Here is a 17,692-nt window from a genome sequence, read left to right as displayed (position 1 = left end):
TAAGTATACACAGATAAAAAATAGTGCAGATGTAATGAGGAGTAAAAGATATACTATGTAATATGTACATGTATAGTACAGAGGTTATATACAGTGTTTGTTTTGTGTTTGTTTTGTGGTGATTTAGCGGTGTAGTGAAGAGTTCAGTAGTGTGATGGTGGATGGAAAAAAGCTGTCCCTGAACCTGCTGGTTCTGGTGCCCAAGTTCCTGTATCTCCTTCGTGATGGAAGGAGGTTAAACAGTTTGTGACTGGGATGTGAAGAGTCCTTGATAATGTTGTGAGCTCTGCGCAGACATCTGCTGTGGTGAAGGTGCTCAATGGCAGGTAGTTGGGTGCCAGTGATGCGTTGGGCGGTTTTGACCACCCTTTGCAGGGCTTTTAGTTCACTCACAGTAGAGCCTCCGTACCATACGGTGATGCAGCGGTAGAAGCTCGTTAAAATCCCAGGGGACAGATGAGACTTCTTGAGACTTCTCAAGAAGTACAGGCGCTGTTGTGCTTTTTTTACCAGAGCTGAAGTGTTCTGCTGCCATGTCAAATCCTCGGAGATGTGAACTCCCAGGAACTTAAAGCTGGAGACTCGTTCTACCTCAGTTTCATTGATGCTGACAGGTAGATGTCTCCTGCTGTTGGATTTCCGAAAGTCCACAATGAGCTCTTTGGTCTTTGTGGCGTTAAGAGCCAGGTTGTTGTTGTTGGCACACCACGCTGCTAGATTGCGGATCTCTTCCCTGTAGGCCAATTCGTTGTTGTTGTCGATCTGGCCAACCACGGTGGTGTCATCTGCATACTTGATGAAGATGTTGGTGAACAGGGAGTAGAGCAGTGGGCTCAGAACACAGCCCTGCGGGATGCCAGTGTTCAGAATGAGGGTTGAGGATACCTGGTTACCCAACCTGACAGATTGAGGTCTGTTGGTAAGAAAGTCCAGAATCCATCTGCAAGTGGAGGTGCAGATACCCAGTTCACTGAGCTTAGTGATCAGTACAGTGGGGAGGACTGTATTAAACGCAGAGCTAAAGTCAATGAACAGCATTCTAATGTACGTGTTGCTTTTATCCAGGTGGGTAAAGGGCTGAATGAAGAGCTGTGGAAACTGCATCCTCTGTTGACCTGTTTGGGCGATAGGCAAACTGGTGTGGGTCCAGTGTAGGTGGTAGGCCCGCAGTGAGGTGATTCAGGATCAGTTTCCCAAAGCACTTCATAGCAATGGGGGTGAGTGCAACTGGTCGAAAGTCATTCAGGCATTCAGCAGCTGAGTGCTTAGGCACTGGTATAATGGTAGTGGTCTTCAGGCATGTAGGTACTGTGGCTTGGGCCAATGACAAGTAAAAACCTGTGCCAGTTGTCCAGCGCATGCTCTGAGAACACGTCCCGGTATGCCATCCGGGCCAGCTGCCTTTCGTGCATCCACTCTGCTAAACACTGAATAGACGTCCGTTGTCGTGAGTGAAAGTGGGCTGTAAGCAGAAGAGTCCGTTGTTGTTGTGAAATGTCCTGTGCATTGGTCAAAACGAGCAAAAAAGTGATTGAGCTCGTCCGGTTGGAAGGCACTGCTGGTTGGTTGAGCTGTGTGCGTTTGTAGTCTGTGATGGACTGGATGCCTTTCCACATGCGTCTGGGGTCAGAGTTGTGGAAGTGCTCTTCTATGTGGAGTTTGTATGTGAGTTTTGTTTTCCTGATGCCTCTTTTCAGGTTGGCCCTGGCTCTGTTGTAGTCCTCTGCCCTGCCAGATTCAAAGGCAGCATCTCTTGCTTTCAACAGGAGACGGACTTCAGAGTTCATCCATGGTTTCTGATTAGGAAAGCATTTCACGTGTTTGACAGTAGTGACATTGTCAATGCATGTGTTAATATGGTCCAAAACAGATGAAGTGTAAATGTCCATGTCTGTGTGAGAGTCCAGTGTGGCCTGTGAGGCAAACATGTTCCAGTCAGTATCCTGAAACTGTAGCTGTAGAGAAGGAATGGCCCCCTCTGGCCATACCTTTACTGTCCGCAGAGCTGGTTTCACACGTTTGATCAGTGGTGTGTATTTGGGTAGCATGAACAAAGAGAGGTGATCAGACTGACCCAAGTGGGGGAGGGGAATGGCTGTGTATGCCCCAGGTATGTTTGTGTATACCTGGTCCAGTGTTTTGTCCCCTCTGGTAGAGCAGGAGACATTGCGGTGAAATTTTGGTAAAACAGATTTCAGGTTGGAGTGGTTGAAATCTCCAGCAACAACAATAGCTCCTTCGGGATGTACAGACTGCTGTTTGCTGATAGCTGCATGCAGTTCCTCCATAGCTAGCTTAGCATTAGCATCCGGCGGAATGTACACTGCAGTCACAACAATGGCTGAGAATTCTCTCGGTAAATAAAAGGGTCTGCACTTAATCATCAAATACTCTAAATGAACAGAGCAATGACTTTCAGTAACAGTAGAGTCTGTGCACCATGAGTTGTTAACATAAATGCACAGACCTCCACCTCTGCGCTTACCAGAGTCCTCTGCCGTCCTGTCCGCCCAAAAAACACTGCGACCCCCGAGCTCAATGGCGCTGCTGGGAATGTTGTTGTTGAGCCATGTTTCCGTAAAAATCATGACATTACATTCCTTAATCCGTTTGTGTGATGTTATCCGGAGCAGCAGCTCATCCATTTTGTTTGCAAGAGACTGTACATTAGCAAGGAAGACGCTAGGAATTGATGGTTGATGCGGGTTTAGCCTTAGCTTAGCCCTGATGCCGCCTCGCTTCCCCCTCCTTTGTTTACGGTCTCGCCGCCGGCGCTGTGGTCTCGCTGTCGGCCGAGCTGGATCAGCGGTCTGCGGTTTTCGGGCGATTTCCAGAGGGAGTTCAAAGTCTGTTGAAAGCCCGTATCTGTGAGAGTAGCCGATGTCTAGCAATGCTTGTCGGCTGTATGAGATGTGTGCAAGCTTGTTCTGAGTGAATAAACTCGCTGTTGATGGAGAAATTGCTACTGTTAATATGTAAAATCAATAACATTAGTTTAGCCTCAAATTAAGCACCCTTTTATGGCATGTGATTGTGCTCAGCATTAACAAGAGTTCAGGGAAAATTTTCAATTGAAATTCGAGTGGTGTAGTGTAAGCAAAATGTATTTGAACAAAATCCCTAAATGCTGTGCATACCTAAAAACCAAACTGGTCTTAAATGTTTCTCTTTGTTTATTAATTGAGATTTTTTTTTTTTATCGTATCACATTATCTTAGTGCCAAAATCCTAGGTTAAGTCTTAGGTCTTTTATATCCACTTTATGTGCTTGAACAAAAGTATATTGGATTCACAAAAAAATGATATTAAGAATATAAAGACTTTATAAAAACAACAGACATATGTTTCACAAATTTTAAGCAAAACACTCATCAAACCATTTATATCTGGTCTACCTCAATTTATAGTACAGCACTGTGCAAAAGTCAGAGGAAACAAGTTCATTTTAATGAAATGGCCAAATAGTAATTACTAGGGCTGCAACCCTGCAATCAATTAATCGGATGATTGTTCATTTATTCATTTTAGATTAATCGATTAATCTGATTTTGATTTTGATTATTATTATTATTATTATTATTATTAGATGTTTTACTTAAAAAACATCAAAAAAAATTCACAGTTCGGTACGTATCTCGCTTTTTAAGTCACGGTTCAGTAAGGTTAAAAGGTTTTTTTACTAATTGTTTTGTTGAAAGCTACACATATTATGATAAACTACCTACTATAAATGATAATTTTATGAAAGGCTAAAAGAAATATTGTTGTTCTATGTGTAAAAGCATAGCAGGCAACACATCATAACCTAAATGACAGTTATTAGCCTATTTATTAGATTGCAGTAGCCTTTAAAGCAGCATACACACCTTTATCTTTCCTCTTTTTTCTAAATTGAGCTCATGTGGGTTTAGACCTTTTTTGCCATTTATAAATTTAATTTGGGTTCAGCTCTAATAACTGACGTGACATCACTCAACCCCCCCTCTCCTTTCTGAGAGTTTAAGTAAGGAAATTTCTCAGTGTGGTGGGTAAGCACTCAGAGTCCCAAACAGGTTCATTGACCGTGACAATGATATAACAATAGGCGTGTGTTATGCTGGGAGAAACGGAGGCGGAAGCCGAAGTGCAATTCGCTTCAGTTTAATGAAAAACAAGACATATGGTACACAGTAGCATAGAGAAGCCGGGTAGGAAGGAATGGGGGCTGAGACCCAGGAGAAACGGCAGCGGGAGAGAGATGTATCTGTGGTTCGTCCAGAAAGGAAAGGGTCCACACAGTCCTATAACGGGACTACTGAACGGGAGATGAATATCCGTGGTAGGCCCTGGAGGGACGAGGTCCACACAGTCCTATTACGGGACTAAAGCTTGACGAGATATCCGAGGTGCGCTTGGGTGAACGCGCGGCCATAGAGCAGTGGAAGAGTCCAACTACTCTTCCCATGCCGCACTGGTCGATTGCCCATGTCGCCTAAATCCGCTACTGGTAAGCAGCAATCAAAACAAGTTTAAAACAGCACGCACCTCACCGATTAGTGGCTTGCTGCATTATTGACCAGTTATGATTTTTCCACTCATAAATAAAAAGTCATTTTTTATTAATGCAGTTTATTATTGTTAACATTTGTGATCAACATTTGAAGAGTTTACATTTTAAAAACAAATTTAAATAAAATGCTTGCTTGGTTAAATAATATATAAAAATTAAATTGAATAAATAAAATGTATGCAATACACTTTTTTATTATACTGATTAAAGAGTAATCAATTCAATTGGCACAAATTTAAATCATTAAATGATTAAAGAACATTGCAGGGCACCAGAATAATGGGACCAAATAATCTTTGCACTTTTGCCAGTGTGAGTGTGAAGCTTATGAGTCAAGTGTGTGGGAGGAGGAGTTGAATATCTGTACTTTATTTTAGTTCAAGTTCAGGCTAGGGGTTAGTTATTTTTATTGAGCAATAGGAAAGTAGATTTTGTATTTGAAAGGTTCAACTGAGAATATATAGTACTGTTCAAAAGAATATATTTTTATTCTCATTGCCAAAAATCCCACTCTACAAAAGATGGTTTTTTTTGCTCTCAAACTATTATTGATCAAATTGTAGATTGTAATATTGGAGCAATAGCGTTATCACACCATGTAACAGTGGAATTAAATATAGCTCTATACACAGAAGTTGATAGAAAGAGAAGGTGGCATTTAAATACTGCATTATTACAAAATGAGCAGTTTGGGACGTTGCTGGATGATGATCTGACCTCTTTCTTTAAATGGAATATTATAAGCAATGATATGTTGGCGTCTGTATGGTAGGCCTCAAAGGCAAATATTAGACAGAAATCTATTGCCCAAGCAGCATGGGTAAATAAAAAGGAAGGAAGAGACTTGTTTAAGAACTTGGAAGCAACTATTTGTTTACTGGAGAAGGGACTGGCTAGACATTAATCTAAATGATTTATATCAGGATATTTGTCAATACAAATTTTAGTTACAAAATATATACAATAATAAAGCTGGAAAGGCATTATTTAGACTATGGACTAGATTTATGATTTATTTATTTATGAAGGAGGTGAAAAGGCAGGCAAGCTTTTTACAGACAATGAAAACAAATGCTGAAATTTAACATTTTGTAAGCAAATGTTAACATTAAAATTTTAAAATTACATTAACATTTTTTCCTAATATAAAGTTTATAATAATAATAATAATAATAATAATAATAATAATAATAACAATAAGTATATTTTTTTCTAATATAAAGTTTTTTCAAATATAAAGTCTTGCAATCAAAGTGTCTTTCCAACTGAATACTATAAACAGTATGTTGATATATTGGCCCCAATTTTAACAGAAGTCTATACAGAGGCATTTAAAGTTTTACCTAGTACTTTTTATGGAAGCATTGTTAACACTTATTCCGACTGTAAAAAAAGATCCAACTGACTCTGCTAATTTTAGACTTCAGGATACAAAATAAACTGGAAGAAATCTGAGGCTATGCCAATATCTAGAACTTGTCATTCCCAAATAGTGATTCAATTTGGCTTTAAATGAATCCCAGAGGGTATTTGTATTTCATATGTTGGGGAGACTGCAAACAGAGAGAAATAAAACGAGTTTAGATCATTTCCCTGTTTAATTACCATGTGTTATTGTGTAGTATTATGCAATAATTATTATAATAATATTAATTATATCTAAATAAAAAAATGGCCTTGTAAGTATATGTGACCAAATAAATTTTTTCTCCTTTCTGAGTCATTCTGAAATAAAAAAAATAACTGCTATTAGGTCACAAATAAATTTGAGCTTGTGCAGTTTGCTAGAGGTGTAGTTTGCTAGCTTTGCCTAGTGCATTCGCTGACCAGCCAAACAAAAGTGGATCAATGTGCACCTGCTAGATGGCGTCTCCAACTCAAAATCTGATTATTATGGAAAACTGGTAAATGTAAGTCAGTGATTCTTCATTATTAGACCAGCAGAGAAGGCCTTGCTGACCCTGATGGCCCACCACTGCATTGCACACAGGCCAATATAAAACATAAGCTACATTGCTTTAGCCTTCGTCCTATGTTAGCTTTCTGTTACTTATCTTTTATGTTAACGAGTCAGTTTTGACCCGTGTCTTTAAACAGTCATAAAATACCCTCTAAACTATTATTTATCATCCAATCTGTTTCCTACCTCTTGGTTACCTTGTTAGGTTTCCTTACCCATGAAAAGATTGCTTTTAATATTGTTGGTGTGGCCCCCTGGGCCTTTCATTTGATAGCATACCTCTCGTTTTCAATAAAAAAAAAAAAAAAAAATGTAAAATGAACCTCAAGAGAATTATATAAATAAATTAAAGATTGTTATGTTGCCTGACTATTACTGAGGTGTATTAGAAAACATCTCTAAATTGAAAAAAAAATTATAAAATAAATATTATTTTAATATTATAAACTATAGTAAAATCTATGGTGTTCGGGTCAATTTTGACCCATATATTTTTACTCCAAAAAAAGGCAAAAAAGTTTTTTTTTTTTTAAATAGAGCTTTAATAGAAATACTAAATTAAAATTAGAACTAGTAATAATAAAAATATATAGATTTGCAGTCAAACAAACAACAACCAATCAAGCAAATCAAGTACTAGCATTTCATTTTTTCATTTTTCAGTAGAAGCACAATATGTTTGTCTTACTGAACTTATTGCTAGGGCAGACCTGACACCTCTTTCTTTTAGAATCAGGTGGCTTCAGTGGGGTTGTGGCTGTTGCTGTGGTGGTTTATGTTGAGGCAGGGCTGGCTGAGGAGGATGCTGGTGCTCTTTGAGTTGCTGATGACATGGATAGAGTGCTAGTTGAACTCTGCAGCTGTCTAACTATGGCTGGGTCTCAGCTTTGCTCAATGGGTGTCTTGACTAAGGAACTTCCTAGCTCCTCAAGAAACATTCTTCGCTTTTTTTTTTTTTGGTTGAGGTCCACCCTAGCTGGATGTGGTGCCACAACACAATTGCATTGTATGCAGACACATCTAGGATGTTATAAAACACAACCATTGGCCATCTCCTGGTCATTCCCTGGCAAGTGTAGGTGACAGTCAGCTTATCCAGGTTGTCCACTCCTCCTTTGTTATTATTATAGTCCAGGATAAGTATGGGCTTTGTCTCACTTCCTGATGCCACATCTGCATCTTTGTGAAAAGTGGACATAAGTACGTAGGTACTTATGTCCACTTTTCACAAAGATGCAGATGTGGCATCAGGAAGTGAGACAAAGCCCATACTTAAGCCCATACTTATCCCCAACCCCCCACTTTTTTTGGAACAATAAAAAAAACAACGGTGGTGTTGTCTGTAAAAGCAAATTTTGAAGAAAGTGGAGTCTTGATATCACTTACTCTCATCACAGCAAACCTAGTGATCCCAGTGGTCATTTTGATGACAATTGCAGCAGTTACCCTGCCATGTAATTCAGGAGGTACTGAGGTCCAACAGATGTTACCACTTTTGGATTTTAATGTTTCAAAAGGAGCCGAAGCAGCTTCAGCACCGGCGACCTCTTCATCAGACTCATCAGATGTGTCTGTGTCTCCTGGTTCATCTGTATCGCGATGCTGCTCTGTGTCCTCTGTCTCATTTTCAGCGAAGAGATGATCTCAATCTTCTCATTTTTTTGCATGCTGCAAACTGGATATATGCACTCTGCAAGTCACCAAATCTAAACTGAATTGGTCTTATGCATGTCTTACATGTCCATTTTTGTTTGTTTGTTTTGCTTGTTCAGGGAAGGCGACAAACAGGCAAAGAGAGAATCCCCTAAGTAAAGCTTACAGGGTTAGGAGAGGAGCTGACTGTCAGTGAGCTGTTGGCTGACTGTGTTAGTGAGCTGACAGTGTGTTTATGATTTTAGATTTAACACTAATTATTGTTTTAAAATGTTATATTATAACTGGGTCAAAACCGACCCTAACACCACAAAGGTTATAATTTAAATCAGAGAAATTTATAATTTAGTTAGAGATTTTTTTATTTTTATTTTGTTTAAATAGAGGTTCCTGACAAAGTAAAAAAAACCTTGATGAAATAAACAAATTTATGTGGTACTTCGGTGCATTTAAACCTAAAAACGGGTAGGTGCCGACCCTAACACAAGAGGAAGGTTAATGGAAAGCAAATGATGGCTCCCAGAATTACCTTGAAAATGGTATAACTCAGGAACAATAATAGCGATTGTACACCAACTTAAAAAAATAAAGATGTGGACAGTTGTATCCAGAATACTACTAAGCAAAATTAAAATTATTTTTTCCTGAACAGTAAAAGCAGTAAAAAGTTAATTTAAATTTGAAACACAAGCAATGCTTTAGATTTGTTAATGACCACATCAACAGGGTTTTTAAAAGGTCCTTAAAAGTGCATGTGTGCTGCATGTGTACCACATGTAGGCTCCTCCGAGGAACTTTGAGCAGGCATGATATATCATCAACAATTGTATCCAAAGTCTTCTGTGATCCAAATAGCTGGGGGTCATTATAATAGATATCCCTGTTTTCCACAAGATGCAAGTCAAAACCATTTCAGTCTCAAAAAAAACAAACGCACATTCTATAATCCATTTACAACCTTAACACTGCACAGCAATTTTTTTTTTAAGTTTTGCTTCTTGAAAGATATTTGCTGATTGTGACAGGAACGGTGGGTATGCACAAATATAGTTTTGGTTTTGCTGCATCACATAGGAAATCTGAGAAATAGACAGTTAACTGTTTACCGGCAATAATGTATTTAATTGGTTTTGTTTCTAATACGCCATTAAGTTCAACAAAATTAACAGTGTTTTCCTTGTGATTGTCGTTTGTATTCAATGTCTGGTGCATCACATTGCAGTGTCCAAGCATTGATGGATTCCAGTTGCCCTAATATCGTTTTTTCCATTGTAACAATGTCCTGGTGAAAACTTCACTGTGTTTGTCACTGACAGCACCGAGACTTGCAGGGAAAAAATCCAAGTGTGAGTAAGGGAAATTTATCTTGAGTGGCATGTTGCACTTCATTGTTTTGTATGCTTTAAGAAGTTTGTCTACCAGCTGAATGTAATGTGGGGCTCTGTAATTGCCAAGAAAACACAGTCAACAACATCTATCCAGGCAATCTTTTCTAGCCCAACCAGCAGATCTTCGAACTGCTTGTGACTTATAACATATCTGATCTGAGGGCCAACAAAAATGCCCTCTTTGAACTTTCCCTCAGTTATTCTTGGGAACATCTGTTCCTTCACCTTCTTTGTTCATTGCTTTCATGAAATTCTTCATTAGGAGGAGGCAAGAAAATCGTTGCCAGGTCAACAAGCGGTTTATGCACCACATTTTTCTGTCCTGGAACTAACTTTTTACGAAGTGGCCAGCTCTGTCTACAATAATGTGACTCATTGACAATGTCTTATTCACAGATGAAACAACAGTACTTAAAATAGCCGAGCTGCAGTCCCAGTAACAGAGCAATGACTTTCAGATCTTCACAGATATTCCATTTGTACTTGCTGTACTGGATGTGCTTCAGCAACATTTCCATGTTCTCATAGGTTTCTTTCATGTGTGCTGCATAGCCTACAGGTATTGCAGGTTGAATGTTGCCATTGTGTAACAGAACAGCTTTGACGAATCATTAAAGAGACACCACTCTTGCAGGTCATGGTCACAATCCAAAGCCGAGAACACAGAAACAGAGACTGTCAACTTGTGCAAAGAATTTCGTTATATCATCTTGGCAGCTTCGAAAAACACATTTTCGGACCTGTTGACAGCAAACAACATTTCTGCAGTCTCAAACCCGGCAATTTGACTTTTTTTGCTTTAGACAGACCCAAATATCTGACCAGATTGTTTAATTGTGACCGTGTTATAAGATGTGGATCGCCTGAGGAACACTGTCCAAAATCCAGATCAATGTCACTGCCAGTTGCATTGCAGTTTCTTCATCTGATTCATCTAAAAAGGTCCATTCCTCTAAAATGGTTTCGGAATTGGAAGACTGACATCATGTCACACGGGTCTCATTGCTGAAGTCATATTAAGGTATTTAATTGACCTTTTTTTGGCAGAGAAACCAGACACAGTCAATCAGAAGTAACAGTCTCACAATGTTTTCCAGTTCTCCCTCTCCAGTTATCATCGGGACAGCAAACCGCATTGTCTTTTGAGTGCCTCTGATTACAGCTGAAGTTTAGATGATACGCTTTCTTTACAAAAGTAGTCATTGAGCAACTCAGATGAACAAGCGTATACTTGCCACAAATATAGCAGAATGCATCATGACTGTTATGACATTGACGAGATATATAGAGACACAATCATCCTGTAAAAAATAACATCTAATTTACTTGTTACAGTGCTACTGAGTCAATGCTATATTCTGAAACAATAGCTACACACGAAGTTCTATATTAATCCGTTTAGCAGCATCTGTGTATGAAAGCCAGTTTTATAGCCTGCTGAGACAGTGTGACGCTGGCTCCGGCCTTCCCGGGCTGCATACTTTCACAGAACAGCTTTTAAACTGATTTTATGCACAAAACATTGTTTATAGGTCTCTTACAGAAATTACAATTTTTTGGACACAAATATAAGAAAAAACATGGCATAACTAAAGATTGCAATGAAACGGTGTGTGTGATTGGCAAATTTTTATGTGATTTTCGTGATCAGAAGCCAAAAATCTATAAGGAACACCCAACAGTGCTCAAGAAGCAAAAACTTTGTTGTGCAGTATAATGAGAGTGTGTGTGTAATTACATTTATAACATATTTACATTTTCAATTCCTTATTATTTGTCATACATACCTTTTGGTTACATATGAATCACTTTGGACAAGTTTGTAAATTGTTGACAGGGCTTTCAAAATCAGGGCTGTGAAGAGAAATGTCTAGTTAAATATTATATAGCATTTTTTTAAAAGAAAACACAGTAAATATAATACTTAAATACGGCAAACTCCAAATATACCATTTATTTCCAGAGGAGGGGGGGGGGGGGGTGTCAGGGGATTGTCCGATTAATCTTATTTAGTATACTGCATTTTCTACTACCAAATAATACATTTCAGAGATGAGTGAGGCCTTGAGCATTTAATGTACATTTTTCATAATTTAAGGTGTAATATAATAATTACTAGTCAAGTGAAGTGGCTTTTATTGTCATTTCTACTATACACAGTGGTACACAGTAAAAACGAGACAACGTTCCTCCGGAACCCTGGTGCTACACTAAACAACAACATAGAGCAACAACACAACACAAGCTACATAAAGTGCATCGAGTGCAACCTGTGCAGACAGACAACACAAGACAAGACACAAAGCTCAATATAGCGCCGACCAGTAAACCTACTGTATACTTTGATTATACAGTACTGTGCAAGGAGAACTGTAAAAACTATACCCGGGAGTGAATATAAACAGAACAATGTAGTGCAAAAAATAGCTTGTAAACAGTATAATAAATATTCAATTCAATTCAATTCATTTTTATTTGTATAGCGCTTTTAACAATGAACATTGTCTCAAAGCAGCTTTACACAGATAATGCGGTGATTAAAAATGAATATGTTCTTTATGAGTAAGTTTGTCCCTGATGAGCAAGCCGGTGGCGACTGGCGACTGTGGCAAGGAAAAACTCTTGAGAGGAACCAGACTCAAGAGGGAACCCATCCTCATCTGGGTTACACCGAATGTCCATTTGTGGCGGGTATACAATGTTGCGGGGTGCAGTGATGATGATCAAAAGCGAAGTGTATTTCTGAGTCAGTGTAGGAGACTGTTGACATATACAAATACAGTGAGAGGTGCAAAAAAAGCAGTTAAAGAGTGTAGTACAGTCAAGTATAAATAATAAAATAAATAAATGGTGGTGGAATGGATTGAGATTGGTTAAGTCCAGGTTGTACAGTTCAGTAACACACATTTAAGTGTGTGTGTGTGTGTGTGTGTGTGTGTGTGTGTGTGTGTGTGTGTGTGTGTGTGTGTGTGTGTGTGAGTGCGAGTTCCGTTTCAGTTCTGTGTATTGAGAAGCCTGATGGCTTGATGAAAGAAAGTTGCACAGTCTTGATGTGGCGGCCCGAATGCTTCAGAACTGTTTTCCTGATGGCAGGAGAGTGAAAAGTGTGTGTGACGGGGGTGTGTGGTCGTCCACAATGCTGTGTGCTTTGCGGATGCGTGCTGTGTGCTTGCGGATGCATACTACTGTATGTAACCTGTTGAATAAATTTTTTATACACATTTGTATCGACTCAAGAACTTTGCATTTAACACGTTCTACACGTTTTTTATTTTTAAGATTATTTAGATAAATAGATGAGTGGGCACATTTTTTGCCCCTTCAGGGTGAGAATTACTGCTTGAAGGTTATGCAGTATTTGAAAACCTTATTCAAACTGGGCCTGTTGAATCATAAGATCTTAAAGTAATTCATACATGAAGAACGGGCCTCAGTTTATAGGTTTTTTTTAATTGTTTATTGTAGCAAACTCACTGGTTGCGTGCTGGAAGAAAGCAAGACAGGCAATAGTTCATCAAGCCGAGCTTTCATTTATTTTATTTTATTTCCAACCCAGCACTTTACATTCCAGTAATCATGCCAGGGCTCACCCACAGTGTCACAGTTCGAGGACACCTTGCCAGCTTGATGCCCGGCGCCCACTCGCTGATCAACTTGTCTTTCTTCGGCGTCCGCCCATCTCATTCACAGATCGGCACGCCTTTCACGGACAACCGCCCGAGTACACTCATCGGTCAGCACATCTTTTACCGGTGCCCGCCCGTGCTCAGTCACCATTCTGAGACCCTTACACTTTTCTCAGCTTGACGGCTCTCTCTCCGTGAGGCTGGTGTCTCTCTCATCAGCTGCAGGTGTTTCTTACCGCTCATTCCATCTGGCTCCGCCCTTCACTCACGCACCGCTGGAACATTTATGTTTTACTGTATTTAGTGCTTCGTTTTTTTTGCCTCTTTTTCCACATGGAGACCATAACTCATCCATCTAGTTTTGCAAAGATTACTGTTCTTCCCCAACATCCTAGTTACTTGTTATGCTACCCTGTGTAGATGGCTGAAAATCTCTGCTTTATTGAAAAGCAATGTTAGAAACAGGGACCAATCGTTCCGTCAGGAGGATGTAGTGACTGGAAGGAGGACCCAAATGCAGGACACAACAGCAGTATGGTAAACAGCCTTCAATAAATTAAACAGGCAGGGAAAAAAACACAGTTCAAAAAACAGTTCCAAATCCATAGAGCCAAAAGCGAGTCCAAAATAAGTCCAAAATCTGAGAGCGGACAGACAACGTAGGAGGAACCAAAATCTGAATTAAAAAAACAGTCCAAATTTCCAACAGAAATTTCAATTGCCAGCAAACAGAAAAATAAAGGGTAGAGCAAACACACAAACGGTAAAACCAGTCCAAACAAGTAACAGGACAATTCGGAGCAGAACAAGGATCGGAGACAGGGTTGGGAACAGGAACCAGAGCAGGCAGGGTGGCAAGAATAATTTCAGGGCCATTAAAACCAGTGAGATAATTTGCCCCCGAATTAATGTCTTTGGTGTCCTTAAAAACCAGGTGGCACGGGAGCCAAAACAACACAGGAGTGGGGACAACTCCCAGGCAAAGCCCCTACTTGAACCCTACTGAACATCTCTGGAGAGACCTGGAAGTGGCTGTCCACCAACGGTCCCCATCCAACCTGATTCAGAGGATTTGCAGAAGAATTACAGAAAATTCCCCAATCTAGGGGGAATCAAGGCTTTAATTGCTGCCAACGGTGTTTCAACAAAAAGTTCTAAGTAAAGGGTCTGAATACTTATGTGCTTGTTTATTTTTTATTTAAAAAAATTTAGTCATTTTCTAGAAATAGATAGCAGGATGTATAATGACAGCCAAATGTTGTGCTTTCCTTTCTGCATTTTCCATTATTAAAAATAAGATATATGGAGTGATGCAGGAAACTTAAACAAAGGAAAAAACAACCTGTATGAGAGTCTGGACCTGTTTTATGTAGATGCTAAAGATGGCTGTTAATCAAGGTATCACTCATAAGTCACAAGTGGAAAGGGCCAACCAGGAGGTGGGGTGACTGGAAAGACCATTCTGTGCAGGTACTGCAGAAGACTGCGGTCAGTTCCTACCCAGGGCAGAATATTCTTCAAACTCAGTCCCCCAACTCACACCCTTGCAGTGAGTTTGGGTGCCAGATGCCATTGATCCCATGGAACCCAAACCACACCAATTCTCTTGGGGTGAATATATGGTTTCAGCATAGTGAGCAGGTTTGGAAGCAGGTTTTTCGGATCACCGGCAAAGCAATAATCTGAAGTGACGCAACTAACCAGTGCAAGCAGCTGGAACGGCTCCACCAATCTTCTATTAAACCCAAACCTCCTAAGTATACAAGAAGTATGCCAGTCTTACTACTGTTGATTAAATAAATAAATAAATAATAAATTATTAAATAAAATAAATGACCCTCTGTTTAAAAGTATATAAGTGGTTAAAATGCAGGGCTCCAGACAAAAAAATCAATTAAGGAGCCATTGGCTCCTATGAGAAAAACAACAGGCCCCAAATTATATTTTTAAGTGCCACACAAAAATTAACTTAAAAAAATGTCAAACACTTACTTCGAGTCATCCTGTTGTGTGTACATCTGCAATAATTTTACAGCATGGCCTGGGAACTGAAGCAATCATATAGGCGGTGTTGAATTTTATTTTTATCTCTTTCGGCACGCAGTCCACATGCACGAGACACTGCGATCGCTAACTGTGTTTTCTGTGGCACGCCCTTCGCCATTATGTGATCACAAGCATTTTTATGCTTTTGACTATCGCCGTGTTTTTGTACTGTCTCTTTTCTCTCATGATGTGTTTGGGAAATGAAATTAGATTTCCCCGCAATTTCTTTGCTCGCTTCATAGGCAGAAGTCCATGCCTCAGCTATGAAAACGCTTGAATCCAAAAAGGTTTTCAAATATCTCTCAGCACTTTTATTTATGTTTTCACTGACTGACATAGAAAGATGGTACTCAGTGCCTCTGTCGTTATCCCTCTCTCTGCTGGCACAATTGCAGCATGCCTTTTTAATTACAAGTGTGTCATCAGCCAAAGAGTTGGACAGAGATGGAGACTGTTTTGAAAAAAATCAGATATTTTCATGTTTTTTTCTGATGCCCAATTTTTTTTCTGTTTTTTTCTGATGCCCAATTTTTGGGCAACAAATTATGTGATCGAACACACTAATAAAAATATTATATGCAGTTTATACATTCCGTGTAGAATAATATGGTCGCAGGTGGCGATCTAGGCAAAAATATTACTCGAAATTTATTATTTTAGTCGCAGTCTGGAGCCCTGAAATGGCAATGATTATATTTATTACTGTAAAACAGGTATAAATGTAAAAAAAATTAATATTATAATAATTCTTTCAATACCAGTAAAGAGTGCTAGAGCCACTTTCCCTCTGCCCTCTTTGGCTGGCCAAACCCAGAACCTCTCTTCAGGCATGCAGGGAATGGGATTCTTGCGCACCCGTTTTGGTGACAGAATCCCCACAGGTGTTTCGCCGCCCCGGCCCGGCAGGCACCCATGACACCGGGCCCTGCTCCACCTACCGGCACCTCGGATATGCGTGACCCTCAGCTCATGCCGCCAGCCCGATTTTCAGGCGACCCAGACTCCTGCCGCAATTTTATCATGTAGTGTGATCTGATTTTTAGTATGCAGCCCTCTCAATTCGGTGCGGAGCACTCCAAGGTGGCCTACGTCATTTCCCTCCTGTCAGGTCAAGCCCTAAGGTGGGTCACCGTGGAGTGGGAAAGTTAATCGGCTAACTGCACATCATTCGCCGCCTTTTCTGACGAACTCCAGAAGGTTTTCGGCTCATTTACTCCACGCTGAGATGCCCCTGCTCCCTAATTTTGGCCACACGGGGGCATCGCTCTGTGGCAGAGTTCGTGGCTGACTTCCGGACCCAGGCCATTGACATTGGACAGAATCACACAGCACTTTATGATACCTTCCACCAGGGCCTCTCCTCTGCCGTTAAGGATGAACTTGCCGCTCCTGATCCACCCCAGGATCTGGATTCTCTGATCTCCTTGGCTACACGCATCGATCAGCGCATAAGGGAACACCACCGGGAGCGTCGTTGCTCTGCTTAGGCCCTTGATCCTGTCTTTCCCCTACAAGCAGTTCCCCACCTCGTACTTCAGGGTCCCGGCACCCGTTCTTTCTCTCCGCCGCAGGTCATGGGAGATAGGACGCCACCACCTGACTCCCACCGAGAAGGAGAGACATCAGTCACTAGGTCTATGCCTCTACTGAGGAGGTAAAGAGCACATGGCTGCATCCTGCCCAGTAAAGCTCGTTCCTTTGGGGCCCTAAAGCTGAGAAGGCATTTTTCGAGCTTAAGCGGCGAATAACCAGGGCACCCATCCTTGGACCTGGAGACTGATCTAGGTTTTTAACTGGCCAATGCCAAAATTTTGGAATGCAGTATCAATGAAATATATAAGGCAAGATTAAGAACGAATGATAAGAACTTAAAACCCGGGAAACACCAAGCTGATGGTCGGCAGTTGTGTTTATGTTTATGTTATGCTTATGTTTTAGCTGGCAGCAAGTTATTTAAACCTACTCTGAACTCACGGCTATGTTTAATAGTGAAAGTAAGAGCATTTCCACATGCACAATGTGAAGGGAACTCAAGGGATTGGGACTAAACAGCTGTGTAGCCTAAAACAGCACTTATCAGTAAGGCTACTTGGAAAAAAGATTTCAATTTGCAAGGGAGCATAAAGATTAACCTCTAGAGTAATGGAAGAAGGTCATGTGGTCTGATGAGTTCAGATTTACCCTGTTCCAGAGTGATGGGTGCATCAGGGTAAGAAGAGAGGCGGATGAACTGATGCACCCATCATGTCTAGTGCCTAATGTACAAGCCTGTGGGGGCAGTGCTATGATCTGGGGTTGCTGCAATTGGTCAGGTGGAGGATTATCAAAGTTATGTTCCCAAAGAATCCGAAAGAATGTCAGCTGACTACCTGAAGGGAGCATGAAACATAATTTTCACACATGGACTGGCAACCACAGAGTCCAGACGTTAACCCTATTGACAATCATTGGGATGTGCAGGAGAAGACTT

At 40.3% G+C, this 17,692-nt stretch overlaps 1 protein-coding gene across 12 annotated transcripts in view; it reads right to left on the bottom strand.

The window, feature by feature from the left end:
- The window catches only part of spo11 (SPO11 initiator of meiotic double stranded breaks), a 175,046-nt gene that overhangs the window by 136,021 nt on the left and 21,333 nt on the right, over positions 1-17,692 (bottom strand). For all 12 annotated transcript variants that reach the window (XM_083521234.1, XM_083521232.1, XM_083521235.1 and 9 more), the window contains 2 exons: positions 11,338-11,404; positions 8,934-9,042 (listed from right to left, as the gene is read on the bottom strand). In XM_083521234.1, coding sequence (XP_083377360.1) covers positions 8,934-9,042; positions 11,338-11,404 — 176 coding nt within the window. The remainder of the gene's footprint in view (positions 1-8,933; positions 9,043-11,337; positions 11,405-17,692) is intronic.

This window comes from Silurus aristotelis (assembly GCF_946808225.1).
Source record: "Silurus aristotelis genome assembly, chromosome: 19".
Lineage (NCBI taxonomy): Eukaryota > Metazoa > Chordata > Actinopteri > Siluriformes > Siluridae > Silurus > Silurus aristotelis.
This window is presented reverse-complemented; position numbering and strand designations above follow the sequence as displayed.